At 36.7% G+C, this 16,509-nt stretch overlaps 1 protein-coding gene across 2 annotated transcripts in view; it reads left to right on the forward strand.

Annotated features, from left to right (window-relative positions):
- Positions 1 to 13,315, forward strand: part of LOC124613320 (N-acetylneuraminate lyase-like) — a 79,090-nt gene extending 65,775 nt beyond the window's left edge. For both annotated transcript variants that reach the window (XM_047142017.1, XM_047142018.1), the window contains exons 5-8: positions 5,219 to 5,387; positions 9,330 to 9,475; positions 11,278 to 11,449; positions 13,049 to 13,315. In XM_047142017.1, the coding sequence (XP_046997973.1) occupies positions 5,219 to 5,387; positions 9,330 to 9,475; positions 11,278 to 11,449; positions 13,049 to 13,194 (633 nt within the window). In that variant the 3' untranslated portion in view covers positions 13,195 to 13,315. The remainder of the gene's footprint in view (positions 1 to 5,218; positions 5,388 to 9,329; positions 9,476 to 11,277; positions 11,450 to 13,048) is intronic.
- The last annotated feature ends 3,194 nt before the right edge of the window (positions 13,316 to 16,509 follow it).

A 16,509-nucleotide genomic window follows, 5' to 3' on the forward strand; every position in this document is an offset into this window, starting at 1 on the left:
CAACAATAGCCTAATATGATTATCTACAGCAAATCCAAATCAGAGTGACATAAGTAAGATTTGTAATTTAACCTTCCTGAATATTTCAACTACTCTACCAATATGAATTTATTACGTAAACATTATTAAAGCAGAAAAGTGAAATTGTTCCTCTTTGTTGTGTGAAGGTAACACTGCAGAACGTTATCTTTTCCTAATATAAGGAAAAGTTAGATTGCTACCTACCATAAGGGTTACACATTAAGTTGCAGAGAGGCACAACTAAAAGACACTTAAACATTAGCTTTCAGCCACAGCCTTCATCAGAAAAGGAAACACACACACACACACACACACACACACACACACACACACACACACACACACACACACACACACACATATTCATTGACACAAGCAAGCTCATGTCATTCACACATGACTGCCGTCTCTGGCAGCTCAGATCAGAATGCTGGTCTGTGCTGCCAGACAAGTTACCAGCGTATCAGTAAATAATCAGTAACTGTCTCAAACTTCCTGCCACATTAGAATTGGCTGTTGGATTGAGGCTTGAACCCAGAACCTTCCCAGTTTCAGGTTTGCATTCTAGTTTGGCACACACCTTTAAACTGACAGCAAGTTTCGAAACAGTGCACACTGTGTTGCAGAATGGAAGATTCTCTTGAGCAATTTTACCTTTCTTTTACAAAGGTGTGACAATATAAACTGCTCAATCCTCAAAATCTGAAATAGTGGTGAACAAGTTAAGAGAAGTGCTTCAATACCTCAATAAGATCTATAGACTTACTATCACAGCCAAAAGCCAGTGCAGAACAAAATTTACACTTTTCACTTAGTTCTCAAACTCTGTAAGTGCAGAGCTGACAATTAGAAAATAAGATATCAAGCTAAGCTGTTATAATAGTGCTCAATCACACCCTCACCTTTAACAAATATTGTGAGACTATTAAACAGAAAATGATTGCATGCAACAGCATTAGTGGATGTTCTCATTTGACAATTGTTAAGCACAAGCACATTTGAGCCACAATTCTCTCCTCTATCCTAAACAGTTGACATAACATCTAATGAATCCTGAAAACCAGTTATACTATCTCTGAAGCTAACATTGATATATCAAGTCTGTTCTAACTGCACAAGAGAACACCACATGATGACTGACACAACAACTTTATTGAGTCTAGAAAACAAGTTATTACAATGGGTACACTAGCCAAGGAGTGGTTCACAGTAACAATCTGATAACACATATGCATAGGTAAACATGTAAATGAGTTAGAGCTGGCCTGGCCCATCTCTAAAAGCCCACTAATATCCTTGCTGTTGTATGCCCGTAAGCTCATCTTCCTCTCTAAAAGCTGACTAGAGGCTGTGCGTGCATCCACAAGTGGAAGCCTCTGATGGTTTTTGAACTTCTAGTTGTGTTTGCTGACTTCTGTGGTGCACCCTACAATTGTATACCTGGATCTCAGGTGTGGATCTATGTGGGTCACTACACTCCTCCCCCCTTGTGGGGGGGGGGGGGGGGGGGGGAGGGCAGGTAGAGAGTTGCTGATTCCTGGGGCAAGTTGCAAATGACTGTGATTTGGAGGCAGCATCCATGTCCATGAAGGCCCCAGAGGTGAGAGGAGCGAGCAATCCCCAGTTGCCAAAGGCCTGGGGATACAGGCAAAAGTGGCTGGTGTGAGGAGGAGAGGACCAGGGGCCTCTGCCTAGCATGAAAAAATCTAAGCTGAGCCAACTGCTTCGAGGTTATGTGGGCTTGAAAGTCTGTGGTGCACCATAGGCTTTCTGCAAAGACATCCTGAAATTCTGAGCACAGAAATTCCGAAGACTGACAGTGGATCTCAGCAGATGCCAGCTGCATGGAGTTCATGATCGAAAAGCCAAAGGTGTGAAAGGCATGAAACCTGAAAAGGTTTGCTAAACTAGCGTTGTGAATGACAATAAAAGTAACAGATCGAATCACTGATTTATAGGTGACCTCCACCCGCCACGAATAGACCAAGCAAAGGGATTTGCTGTTTACTGTATCGCTCAAGATGCCTGCTTACTGGTGACAACTGCAGAGAGCTGAGGTCTGAATATGTTTGGGCTTTAAGCAGGGAAACTGCCATGCTGGTGTCTACCTTCAGGCACAGCTGTTGTGAAAGAACCAAAATCTTGCTAAAAAGCTTTTTGGAATCATGATCAGGAACTGGCCCCCACGATAACACTTCCTGAATATTCATATCCATGATCTTTGGTGCTGCAATCTGGGCAGCTGAGTGGCAGAGTACTGCAAAGTGACCTTTTTTCTGACACTTACAACAGATGGCTCAATCTTGGGGACACTTTGATCTGTCATGTTTGGAGTAAAAGAACACACATGATAAAAACAGAGAGCAGTGGCTGGAATGCTGTCCACACACTGTGAGGGAGGTGCTGGATTCGTCAGTTTATATTGCCATGATGTCATCCTCCTTGGATGCAGCCAGGCCACCCTGTACCGTCACAACATTGCACAAGGCCACTAGTTGCAGACCAGCAGTATGGTAGACCTCATATGGCTGCTCAGTTGACAAAACCTCTTCAACTGGACAGCCCATTGCTGGACTTCTTCATCTGGGGTGGAGTGGATGATAACATCATGAATCATGACATCGGCATGTGTCCATTGCAACTAAGGATGTGGAGGGTCATGACAAGATTGATGGGGCTCCTTCTTGCATCGGTGAAATTCAACTCCATTGTCACGATGTGTGTTTGGCAGTGATAATAGGAGGACAACAATGAATGTAAGTGTCAAACAACAAAGGCAAAGGTTTCTGCAATGGGACCAACTGCTGCAACACCCGATACAAGGGGAAAGAAATCCATGACAAAGACAGTCCATGACATACCTTCACATCCAGAATGTGGAAGGCATGAAAGTACTGCCATAGGTGGTGTTCGTATGCCTTCCAATTTTCTGCTGCCTCACTGAAAGCATGAACTGAGGAGGAAACAGAGTTAGAGCTGACTGGGCCTGTCTCTAGAAGCTGCTGACCAACCAGTACAGTGCATGGGCAAGAGACTGTGGGCACATCCAAACTGACAGTCTCAGACTGTTGTCAAACTTCTAGCTGCACCTGCTGACTTCTGTGGTGCACCTTGCAACTGACACAGAACTGTCTCAATTTATTGAAAATTTGCCTGAAAGAAATTTAATTCAGGAGGATAAATGCTGCTGCCAATTGCTTGATATGATCTACATGATCAGTGACAGAAACCCAGAAAATTTTAGTCCTCCAATATACTGTATTATAACATCCCACCATCCTCCTGGATTTAACTTCCATTAACATGCTCTCTCACCTTCTCTTTTTTTTTACTTTTCACTTTTTGTTACTATTTCTTAATTTATTTACTCAATAATTTACTCTGTTACTTTTTAATTTTTTATGTTCATGTTTCTCCCTTTCTCCCATATCCTCATTTCCTTTCTCACTTTCTTCTTAGTTCTTAACTGAAGCATTCATGTCACTTCTCTTCCTCTTACTCAGCTTTATTTTTCACTCTGTCCTATCATTTATCTCTGTCCCTCTTTTTGGTTTTCCCCCATTCCCATTCTACTTTCCTCTTAGTTCTTAATTGCACTGTATTTCTTTTATCTCTGGACTGTTGCTGGCACAGGGCTTACCAATGTGCTGTATGCTATATCCACCTTCCCTTCATCACTGTCTGTCCTTATCCTCACAACAGATGGAGCTTTCTCATCTTTGGGTCTGAGTGGCCTATCACTCCTTTCTAAAATTCCCCAGATTATCCCTTTTTGTTACTTGACGAAGGAGCTAGCAACCTGAAAGTTAGCATAACAACAGTATGGAAATGGGAGATTGTTACTCACCACACAGAGGAAGCACTGAGTGACAGACAGAAACACTGAAAAACAACTGTATGATGAAGCAAGCTGGGATATTTTTACTTCCCCTTTTGTTTTGCCATCTGCCTCCTTAAAATTGATTTTTTCAATTTTAACTGATTACCATTAACATATGTGAAAATAATCTGCATTATTCATAAAAGAGAAAGATTGGCCCTTAGTTTTAAGGAATATAACACCAGATCTTATTTTGTGCTTAGTATTAGGTATGTAATTGATTTTTGAATTTATTTCGACTATTCCTAGTTAGTATCTTTTGTTATAGGGTGAAATCTGTAATTGTTTCAAAACTTAAATTCTATTGTTGATGTATAAACAAATATAAATTCTGTACTAATTATAAACATTTGGGAGATGAAGCAAGAGCATTCTTAAAGGATCTATTTGGCTCTATTCGAAAAGATGTTAGCAAAACCAGCCCTTCATTAATTCCAAAGTAATTAACAGTTTTGTCAGAAGTATTGTTTACATAACTATATATGTTAATTTCACCATTTAAACAAATAATTTGGCCTAAACCTTGTAGTAGAAGAAACTGTAAAAAAGATGGAATTTTTCAATGTATTCAGTTAATTGAATGATTTAAGTTTTAATTGTAATTTCTATAAATTTAACTTTAAACAACGTGTAGTTTCAGTACCTATTATTGTGATGATATATAAGGGCCTGATTTATGGTCCTGAGACAGTCAGTCCACGGCCGAGTTTCAGATGAGCCTGTGTTGGCTAGAACAACAACAATGCTGCAACTTAACTGTGAAATAAGTATTACACAATTGGCTATTAGAGATCAAGAGCCATGTCCAGTGTAAAAATCCTTAAACAGTTGGGTTTCACTGTTCCAAAAAAATCCAAAATCAAACTAAGAGGTGTCCTGTGTACTTGTTGTACTAAGATAAGACGCCACTGTTTTGACTGTTCTTCCTTTGTGATACACGAAGAATAATTTTATTACTGTCTAGAAGCAAATAAGTTGGATAGGTACAACCAGTACCTGTAATGGATAGTTTAATTGAATTGTCATATGGAAAAGACAGTGCATATTTTTATCATCACAAGTTCTTACAGTATGTACATCCTTATTAAGCTCTATATGACAGCATGGAATAGCTAGAAGTGCAATGTAATTTATAATACCATCAGCTCATAGTTCACTAACAGTCTGAGCGAGTGAATATATTTCAGAATGATTCCTTCTTATCGAAAAATGCTTTATTACATATGTTCAAATTAAGCACAGTATTATCTATATTTTTCATTTGTTTTGTATGATAAATGATGCAGGTTTTATGTCATGTAAGTATGACTCTTCTAGGCAAAACACTGTGAGGACCTTGGAGTTTCTGGACTGCTTTGTTTGCCTGAACTTTTCAATCGCCCTGCTTCAATTCAGGACCTGGTGAGGTACCTGAAAGAAGTTGGAAAAGCTGCACCAAAAACACCATTATTATACTACCATTTACCAGCTTATACCGGTGTAAACTGTAAGTGTTAATCACTTTGAACACACACACACACACACACACACACACACACACACACACACACACACACACACACACACAATATAAAGTTCACCATAGATGGACCAATAGATACATAGATAGAAGGAGATAGAAAGAAAAAGAGAGGAAGGGGAGTAAGATTTTTTTTGGGATGGGGGAGGCAGGATGACTGAGGGTGTAGGGAGTATGAACAGGAAGATGAATTATTGGGAAATGTATAAATTGTCAGAAAGTGCATATTTATTCATTTATTTAGTTTTGGACCTGTGACATCTTGTACAGACACAGGACAAGTCAATAATGAATACAGAGGAGATAAAGATTAAATGTATATAAGAATAGAATTTATCACAAATGACTGCTCTGCAAAAGTTTGATGAGTGTGTGTGTGTGTGTGTGTGTGTGTGTAATATTTGTATAGTATCATTATGTTTGATAATTTTATGTTATAAGTTTCCCCTTCAATTGGCGAGGAATTCATGTACAGAGCAGAAGCTGTGATCCATCAGAAATGAGTTAAGCTTTTTTCTGAACAAGCTTTCTTCTTTTGATAATTTGATGTTGTTAGGAAAGTGATTGTATAATTGTCTACCTCTCTGAAGAACACTCTTCTGATAGTTTGATGTCCTGGCATAGGAGACATAGATGTTATTGCCATTTCTTGTTCCATGACTGTGCACAAAGCTATTTTCCTGGTATGCACTGGAGGTTCTTAAATATTTTCTTGTAGGGACTGTCATTTCAAATATGTACAGGCATGTAATGTTCAGTATTTTTAATACTGGGAATAGAGGGTGACACAAATCTTGTTTCTTTACGTTGCATATGATTCTGGGAGCTTGTACTTTCATTTAAAGTCGAATGGTTTTCTATGGGTTTCAAGTATGTATAAAAATTAAAAAGTGTGTAGCCATGAGTTGTATGCAAGGCAATAATTGTACAGTTTTGGATGTATGTTATGTAATTTTAGAAAAGATGTAGAATGTTAAAACATCATATAATGAAACACTAACTTTATAAATTGGCATAATACCAAACAGAGACACATTTCTGACATGATATTATGGAAACAATAACACTAAGTTAAGATGAAAATGTAATGCTCTTTGCACAAATAAATGCTATGCTGATGCACTCTAACATCTTCAATATATGTGTTACTGTAAAAGTAACATGATTGGCAAATCCCAGAATTAACTGGTGAAACCTAAGACTTACTATCACGGTGTGGTAAAAGTCTGAAATTTCTCATTATATGCATAGATTTTGAACTTTTACCGAGAGACGTTGGTAAATCTTGGAGTATAACCATACCAACTGGTAACACTGCATTCATTTTAAAAAAATCAGCTTAGCAATTGATTGATTGATTTTTATTGTTGTAGAGACCTCAGAGATCATCTGAGGCATTACAAAAGTCAGTATTACATAGTATAAATGTCACACAAATAATTACAAAAACAAGAAAAATATTACACAATATAAATATTACACAAATAATTATGGTACCTTCACACTAAAACAAAACAGAGAAACTTCTGGTACAAATTGATATTGCATAGTAAATTTAGCCAATTACAGACTTACTCATATATAGAAGCATATAAAAACTGATCAGTTTCATAAATTCTGAGCTCAAGAAGAAATTCTTTTACTTTTTTTTTTAATTGTTGAATTGGAAGATCCCTGATATGTTGGGGTATGGCATTAAAATATTTTATGGACTTGTATAAGAAGCACTTTTGTGTTTTTTTATAGTTACATCGGAAAGAAACTAGGTCCTGCTTGTTTCTTGTGTTATAATTATGTCGCATGTCATACTGTTGATAACTTGGATAGTTTTCCTTAATATGCATTACACACTGAAGTATAAATATTGACGGCAGGGTCATAATCTGTAATTTTTTAATGCTTGGCCAACAGTGAGCTCTGGGTGAAATAGTTTGTACTTATTGTAGATTTATGTATTTTAAACATTCTTGCATTCCGATGTGATTATTCCACATTATTGAAAAATGTAAAAAATGTTACCTTGTGAATATTACTTTTTATTACAACAAGGTTGACTTTTGTGGCATTTCAAATTACATAACATTCAACGTTTATAAAATTTTCCTTGCACAATATGAATTTACTCCTAGTGTACAGTGACTTCATTTTACCAGCTTTGGTACCGAGTTGATAAAATTCATCATCCTGAATATTTATCACTACTGCTATTACAGATTTTGCATCAATGTTTGCCCTGTCTGCATCTGGTACTTTAATTCTCACATTCTGTCCAACTGAAGATTTTGAAATTTTGTTACATGAGGCTGCTTTCATTTTCTTTGCCTCCAATTGAAGATCTTCTTTGGCAGCTTCTCAGATCTATTTCACTTTATTAACACTTTTAAAAGTTGTCAGCATCTCATCACAACCATCATCTGGTGCCAATGTCTCATTGTTAACTGTCATCAAATCCTGTCTCTGGTGCTTCCTCACCTGCTGCAGCTGCACTTTCTGCCTCTGTTTCTTCTGTTTCCGTATTTGATTCACTGGCATCAATTCCTTGGCCGTCATTTTCAACTTCCAGTGAGTCAGTGGAAGTGGTGTTTAACATTATTTCCAAGTATTCTTCAGTGTTTATATTTTTTATTAAATCACGTGGAACAGCTGAGGTCACAATGCCCATATTCATTGGAACCCCAAACATGGCTTCATATGGTGAACATCTGATCCCTTCATGATAAGCTCTATTTTTCATTGCTTGCACAAACCTCAGCCCTTCAGACCATTTTGAAGTTTCATTTGTTTCCATCCAACTTGATAACATATTTTCAATATCTTGATTTGCTCTTTCGACTGATCCCTGATTCTGAGCTGCACATTTGGGAACTCTCCTTGCAACATAATCTTCAGTTCCCTAACCATCCTGGCCTCAAGCTTTGCCGGTCTCTGTTCCTGATGTGCCTCTATCCACTTCCCTGCTCCCCTCCAGCCTCATCCATGCCTTCTACATTCCCACTGCATCTGTGCAGTCCTCTCCCTTTCTCTGGTTTCCATCTCTCCTCTCCCTATCCCCCCCCCCCCCCATCCCCCCTGTCTCCCTCCACTGCACAGCCTCTCAATGCAGCACCTAGCAGTCCATCATTATCCTGTTTGCACAATGTCCCTGTACACTCTCACATGCATCACTACGACACCTTTCCCAATGCCTTCCCTGCTATCTGTCCAATCCCCGGCCCACGCCTGTTCTGCACAGTGGAGCAATTTTCTTCCAGTGCCAAAATGGGTATCTAGCTGTTTAGATGCCTGAAAACACGACAAGGATATTAGAATTTTCAGGAATTCAAGCACCATAACTGGCTGAATAGGGCAACTGTAAGAGCACAGCCAATTCCTTTTTTGTGGAAAACTGCCCTGTGATAAATGCTGTATGCAAGAGCATGATGTCATACTTCTTAACCCAACTATGAAACTTTAATCTCTGATGTCTATGTAGAAGAATCTATTGCAAAAAATACTGTAGGACTAATATAAAATAATCATAGATTACTCTGTTACATTATATTATATTGATCAAACTGCAATGGAGAAACAGTTATAGGATGTGGAAAGAAGTCAAAGGTGCACAAATATGACTTTGTTATGGTGTCAATGTGAATTGCATTACAAGACCCACTAATTTTCAGAGCCCTTGTGAAGATGCTGTTGAATAGAGTAGAAACAATTGGCCAAAAGAAAATTATTTGATTCACTCTTAAACTCCATTATATTATATACAAGACATTTGTTATGCTATAGCTTTGAATGTATGTGTAATCTTTTAATGTGACTCTTTCTATACATATATTCCACATCTGAAATCTTTCAGCCAAATTTAATGCAATTGTTCAGTGCAAATGTCTGTTAGTGATTAATAACTGATTGATGTTTCAGTCAGTGTTCCAAATTTCTTGGAGGCTGCCTTGAAGGAAATACCAACATTTGCAGGTGCAAAGTATACAAACACAAATATAGAAGAAGCAATACAATGTTTATTGGTAAACAATGGTGATGTAAGTGTTTTCTTAGGATGTGACCAGGTATGTGCATTATTGTTTTTATGTTGAATAATTAAAAATGTTCAAGTAGAAGCACTCTTTAATTATTAATTATTGTTGAAACTATATATTTAGCATTAAGCAAGAGTATATCTGGCTTTGAATACTGTAACCAAAAACAGATGGTGTTTTGGAGTATAATTTCTAAATAAATAACTGTTTCCTTGCTTATTCTTCAGTTATAGAATGGATAAAAAATTATTTATTATTATTTCATATTCAATTTTTAATCCATTTTTATCAATATGTGTACAGAATGAATGTCTCTGCACAGATTATTATATATTTATTTTCCCCTTCTATGCAGTGAAAAATATGGTTGGTTATTGGCACTGAAACAAAAATTTTTGTTGAACTTTATACTAAATCTGCATCTAGGTTCATATGTACTCTGCAAACCACTGCGAAGTGCATAACAATGAGTACTTAGCATAGTATCACATGTCAGGGTGTCTTCTCATTCCCATAACTTTTGGAGTATGAGAAGAATGACTGCTTAAATGACTCTGTGCACACTGTAATTAGTATAATCTTGTCTTTGCATTGCTCTGGGAGTGGTACAAATGGGGCTAAAGTATATCTTTAGGTTATTTGCTCAATAATGGGTCTTGAAATCTCGCAAGTGAGCTTTTGCAGAATCTGTCATTTATTTTCAAGTGTCTGCTATGTTGGGCCTCTCAGTATTTCCATGATGCTCCCCTATGAGTCCAATGAACCTGTGACCATTTATGCTGTCCTTCACTATATATGTTCACCATCCCCTATTTGTCCTACTTGTTATAGGCCCCACACATTTGAGCAATATTTAGAGATGGAATATAAAAGTGCATCATAAGCAGCTACCTATATATGCTTGTGTCTGTATGTGTGGATGGATATGTGCGTGTGTGCGAGTGTATATCTGTCCCTTTTTCCCCCTAAGGTAAGTCTTTCCGCTCCCGGGATTGGAATGACTCCTTACCCTCTCCCTTAAAACCCACTTCCTTTCGTCTTCCCCTCTCCTTCCCTCTTTCCTGATGAGGCAACAGTTTGTTGCGAAAGCTTGAATTTTGTGTGTATGTTTGTGTTTATTTGTGTGTCTATCGACCTGCCAGCGCTTTTGTTCGGTAAGTCACCTCATCTTTGTTTTTTTTTATATATATATATATATATATATATATATATATATATATATATATATATATATATATATATATATATATATATATATATATAGGGGCTGCATTTTCCCAATATCTTGCCAATGAACTGAAGTCTGCCATGCATTTTACCTATGGCTGAGGTTAGGTGATTACTTCATTTCAAATCTCCACAAACCATTACATCCAAGGATTGTACGAGTTGATATATTCCAGTTGTGACTCACTGATATTATGGGATACTATTTTTCTGCATTTTTTGCAGTGTAAAATTTTACATTTCTATATGTATAAGACTATTTTTCAATCTTTGAACCACTGTAAAATCTATGCCTACTGCATCTGTAATTTTCAAGCCACCTTGCAGTGTGTGGTCAGGGTGCATAGTGAAAAATCAGTTTCCCTGTTTCCTCACCTGAGAGACCAACTGATATCATCATATCAAGTTCTGACACATATAGTTCTATCAAATTTTATTTTATTTTACTTTTTTATTTATCTATTTTATTGACTTGTTCTTGTAAAGTGGCAACATTTCTTGTTATCCAGGCATATAAATGTTCTTTGGTTTATTGTGTTAATAATTAAGTGACTGAATGTGTTACATCAAATTATTTTAATCCTACTGTAAAACTGTTTGAACAGGTTCTGGCAGGTGCAGCTACTCTTGGATATAATTCTACTATAGCTACAACACTCAACATGCTTCCTGGGCCAGCACAGAAAATTTTTGAGAGTATTAAGAAAGGTGATGCACATGAGGCCCATAAACAGCAAATGATACTAAACCAGGCTATTAAAGCCATGACGAGATACGGTAAGATAATTTGTGTTATTTAAATGCATTCACACATTTTCTTTCATGTCCTCTTTCATTATTTATCATATTCTTTTGATTATTCTGTTAAATATTTTTCACTTGATCTGTTTGCGTACTTTGCACACTAGCAAAATAAAATGTATTTATGAATTACTATCTTTTAGTACTAGCATAATCAAAACTGTTAGCTTTCTAGCTCTTTCAAGAGACCATTTGTGTATTTGATGCTGACAGTTTTGAAGCCAATTTTTCATATTTTTTCTGATTGTAAAGATGGAATCAAGTTTTACTGAATGTTGTCAGATAAGAAGATTGTTTATTAGTAGCACATCACACATACCTGGTATCAAAAACTGAGCAGGTAGGTACAATATTTCACATGCCAACAAATACACACTTTGATACCATCACATGAAGTAAATGGCTTAATCAATACTTGCAGATAACAGCAACATCTTAATCATGCAAAATAACAAAGAAACTTTTGAAAGCAACATTAAGACTGTCTCCAAGACACAGTAGAATACTTGACACAAACTGTTTGATTATAAATCTGGGGAAAAAAAGCTATTGCAATGGACATATTCATATTCACCACAAAGAATAGGACACCAGTTAATCCTCATACTGAAATAAATAGACATTTGGAAAAACACGAAGTACAAAATTTCTTGGTACTTGGCTAGAACATAATGAGAAATGGGACACACAGGTAGAATACATAATCAGAAAAAGCAAAGCATGTTTTACATTATGAATACCAAGGAGCTGCAGATCATACAATAATCTCAAGACCATATATTTTTCTTATGTTCACTCAGTATTGAAAAATGGAACAGTACTTTGAGGAAATTGTGGAGCAAATTGAAATGATTTAGATTACAGGATAAGATTATTAGACTAATGGAAGGAGTAGACCATGGTCATCATATATGCAGCTATTTCAGAAAAATAAAATACTACCACTTCGACGTATATACATACCAGAAAATAGAATTACTGTAAAAGAAAACTTAAACAGCAGCAGTCCAAGCTTTACTTATAACAAATCTATACAAAGCTACCATACAAAAGAAATAAATGGTGTGTATGTACAACATACAAATACAGCATCATTACAAAAGGCATACTCCATCCTGGCATCAAACTGTACAACACATTACCCAAATCCACAAAAATAATTATGGACAGAAACTGTTTCAAATCAACTGTGAACGATTTATCTAGGAGAATAAAACTGTTGTCTCAATTACGATTGTATTTCGAAAGTGTATACAGTTATAAAATATTGGGTAGTATATAAATGTAATATTATTTTTTGCTAAAATGATGTGTTAAAAAAATTTCAAGAAATATGTATATTAATTGAAGAGTTATCCAGTACCCAGTATAATCCTAGATCCAAAGAAAAATTGAGTAAATAAATCTTTAGATGACATCTTTAAAATTGGAAATTACAAGATTTTCTTTTTTCCTCTGTTATTCTGCAGCAGTTTATTTCAAAGATCTTGTGTGTATCAGTCTGCCATTTTACTTACTTTAGCCCTACTGCATACTGCATACTGGAAAAATTAAAATTTTTGTTGTTTGAAAAAGGTGTTTGGGTACCTGCAATGAAAGCAGCCATGAATCTGATGACTCCAATTGATGTGGGTGAGCCACGTCCTCCCCTGGTTGGATACTCAGAGCAAGAGAAGAAACAACTTAAGGAGGAACTGAAGTCACTGAAACTGATCTCTTAAGGATGAAGAAATATCATGATTCACTGATGATATAACAAACACTTGAATATAGAACTACAATTCTGTATTAGTGTTTCAACTGCCATTGGCACATTTTGCAAATATACTACTAAAACATCAATACAATGCTCTCCTTTTATTTCTACATTTAAATATACAGTTGGGCTTTTGTTTACATTAACTTCTTAAGATATCCAGTTTTCAAAAGAATAGAATGTCTCATGAGAGAACTGATAAAAAACGTGGAAGGTAAGTACTGTCACCTATGTAATACTTTGTAGAAGGCTAAATAAGGCATGAATAGAAAAACTTAATTACATTTCATATAGACAGAGTTTAGTGGAAATGGATTATATTTTTAACGTAATTAGTTTTGCAAATTACAGAACAAGGAACAAAATTCATCAAACAGTTTCTAAAAATGTACTAAAACACAAAGTAAAAATATCTGATGTGTAGGAATGTACTCAGAAATAAAACTGTTCACAGTCAACAAAAGATCTACTAGAGCTGGCAGAAGGACAAGGTTAATCAGTCTCAAGTTTTACAATCCCTCAAAAAATGTTGGAAGAATGGATTAATGTCATAGGAATGTGAAAATGATGAATAGAACAATACATTATCCATATTCTGTTGTCACTTGACAGGAGGCTATGTAACACTGATCTTCATATTTAACACTGTTTAGGTTCCCCAAATGTATCAACTACACAGTATCACTTGATTTGTCATTGAAATCAATCTTGTCCAGTTTATGATAAAATCAGCACTGAAGTGTTTTATTGCTCTCTCCACACTGTGGTAGTGAGCAGTTTGCAAGTGGGAAATATTTTTGGACACTATGCCTTCACAGCTTTCAAATTCTTCATAAAAGACTCTTGCATTTTAATATCAGACAATTTGCTCTTCTGGATTTAGAAGAACTATGTCAGATTATACAGGGTGGTCCATTGATCGTGACTGGACCAAATATATCGCAAAATAAGCGTCAAACGAAAAAACTACAAAGAACCAAACTTGTCTAGCTTGAAGGGGGAAACCAGATGGTATTATGGTTGGCCCGCTTGATGGCACTGCCATAGGTCAAACGGATATCAACTGCATTTTTAAAAATAGGAACCCCCATTTTTTATTACATATTCATGTAGTACGTAAAGAAATATGAATGTTTTAGTTGGACCACTTTTTTCGCTTTGTGATAGATGGCGCTGTAATAGTCACAAACATATGGCTCACAATTTTAGATGAACAGTTGGTAACAGGTAGGTTTTTTAAATTAAAATACAGAACTTAGGTACGTTTGAACATTTTATTTTGGTGATACATGTGAAACATGTACCTTTGTGAACTTATCATTTCTGAGAACGCATGCTGTTACAGCATGATTACCTTTTAATGCAATAAATGCTCAAAATGATGTCCATCAACCTCAACGCATTTGGCAATATGTTTAATGACATTCCTCTCAACAGTGAGTAGTTTGCCTTCCATAATGTTCGCACATGCATTGACAATGTGCTGACGCATGTTGTCAGGCGTTGTCAGTGGATCACGATAGCAAATACCCTTCAACCTTCCCCACAGAAAGAAGTCCAGGAACGTCAGATCTGGTTAACATGTGAGCCATGGTATGGTGCTTCGATGACCAATCCACCTGTCATGAAATATGCTATTTAATACCACTTCAACTGCACATGAGTTATGTGCCGTACATCCATCATGTTGGAAGAACATCGCCATTCTATCATGCAGTGAAACATTTTGCAGTAACATCGGTAGAACATTACGTAGGAAATCAGCATACACTGCACCATTTAGATTGCCATTGATAAAATGGGGGCCAATTATCCTTCCTCCCATAATGCCGCACCATACATTAACCCGCCAAGGTCACTGATGTTCCACTTGTCACAGCCATTGTGGATTTTCCATTGCCCAATAGTGCATATTATGCTGGTTTACGTTACTGCTGTTGGTGAATGACGCTTCGTCCCTAAATAGAACACATCCAAAAAAAACTGTTATCGTCCTGTAATTTCTCTTGTGCCCAGTGGCAGAACTGTACATGATGTTTAAAGTCATTGCCATTCAATTCCTGGTGCATAGAAATATGGTACGGGTGCAATCGATGTTGATGTAGCACTCTCAGCACCGAAGTTTTTGAGGTTCCCAAATCTCATGCAATTTGTCTGCTGCTGATGTGCGAATTAGCCATGGGCATCATCATTTGTTGCAGGTTGTGGTTGCCATTTCACATGTGGCTGAACACTTCCTGTTTCCTTAAATAATGTAACTATCCAGCAAATAGTCCGGACACTTGGATGATGTCATCCAGGATACCGAGCAGCATACATAGCACACGCCCCTTGGGCATTTTGATCACAGTAGCCATACATCAACATGATATCGCCCTTTTCCGCAATTGGTAAACAGTCCATTTTAAGATGGTTAATGTATCATGAAGCAAATACCGTCCGCACTGGCGAATGTTACATGATACCACATACTTATACATTTGTGACTATTACAGCACCATCTATCACAAAGCGAAAAAAGTGGTCCAACTAAAATATTCATATTGCCTTACGTACTACAAGAATATGTAATAAAAAATGGGGGTTCCTATCTAAAAAAAACGCAGTTGATATCCATTTGACCTATGGCAGCGCCATCTAGCGGGCCAACCATAGTGCCATCTGGTTTCCCCCTTCAAGCTAGACGAGTTTCGTTCTTTGTAGTTTTTTCGTTTGATGCTTATTTTGTGAGATATTTGGCCCGGTCACTATCAATGGACCACCCTGTATATCATCCTTTTACCCAAGACCTAGGACATACAAAATACTGGCACAGCTGACACTAGCTTTGATTAAAAGCGTACTTTTTTTTAAATTTTCTAGGGTAGTACATCCATTTCTTATTCCTATGGCTGCTTTAGAAGTTGAGCAGGAGAGACTGGAAGCACATGAGTCAATCAATCCCACATAATTAGTGGGCAACACGTATGGCCAAAGCCAAGAAGATGAACTGCATGCTATGTATCTGTTGTGATTTTACAAGTAAAACGACAATAAAACAGAAGCTGTTGTTCACACAGATCCCATACCTTGTGATGCAAAGATGCATCTTCTCTCAAAATATATTAGCCAATACTTGTCAACAAGTTTTGTTAGATGCTAAATCACAGAATCTCCAGATTTTAAACACAAATTATGGTTTGTAAAGATATTAGAATTCTTGACAGCAGTCACCCCAGGCAATTTTCAGTGATATCTGGCATGTGTAAACTATTATTTTATTGTGTCACCTACCAGACAA

Source organism: Schistocerca americana, chromosome 4 (genome assembly GCF_021461395.2).
Source record: "Schistocerca americana isolate TAMUIC-IGC-003095 chromosome 4, iqSchAmer2.1, whole genome shotgun sequence".
In the NCBI taxonomy this organism is placed as follows: Eukaryota; Metazoa; Arthropoda; class Insecta; order Orthoptera; family Acrididae; genus Schistocerca; species Schistocerca americana.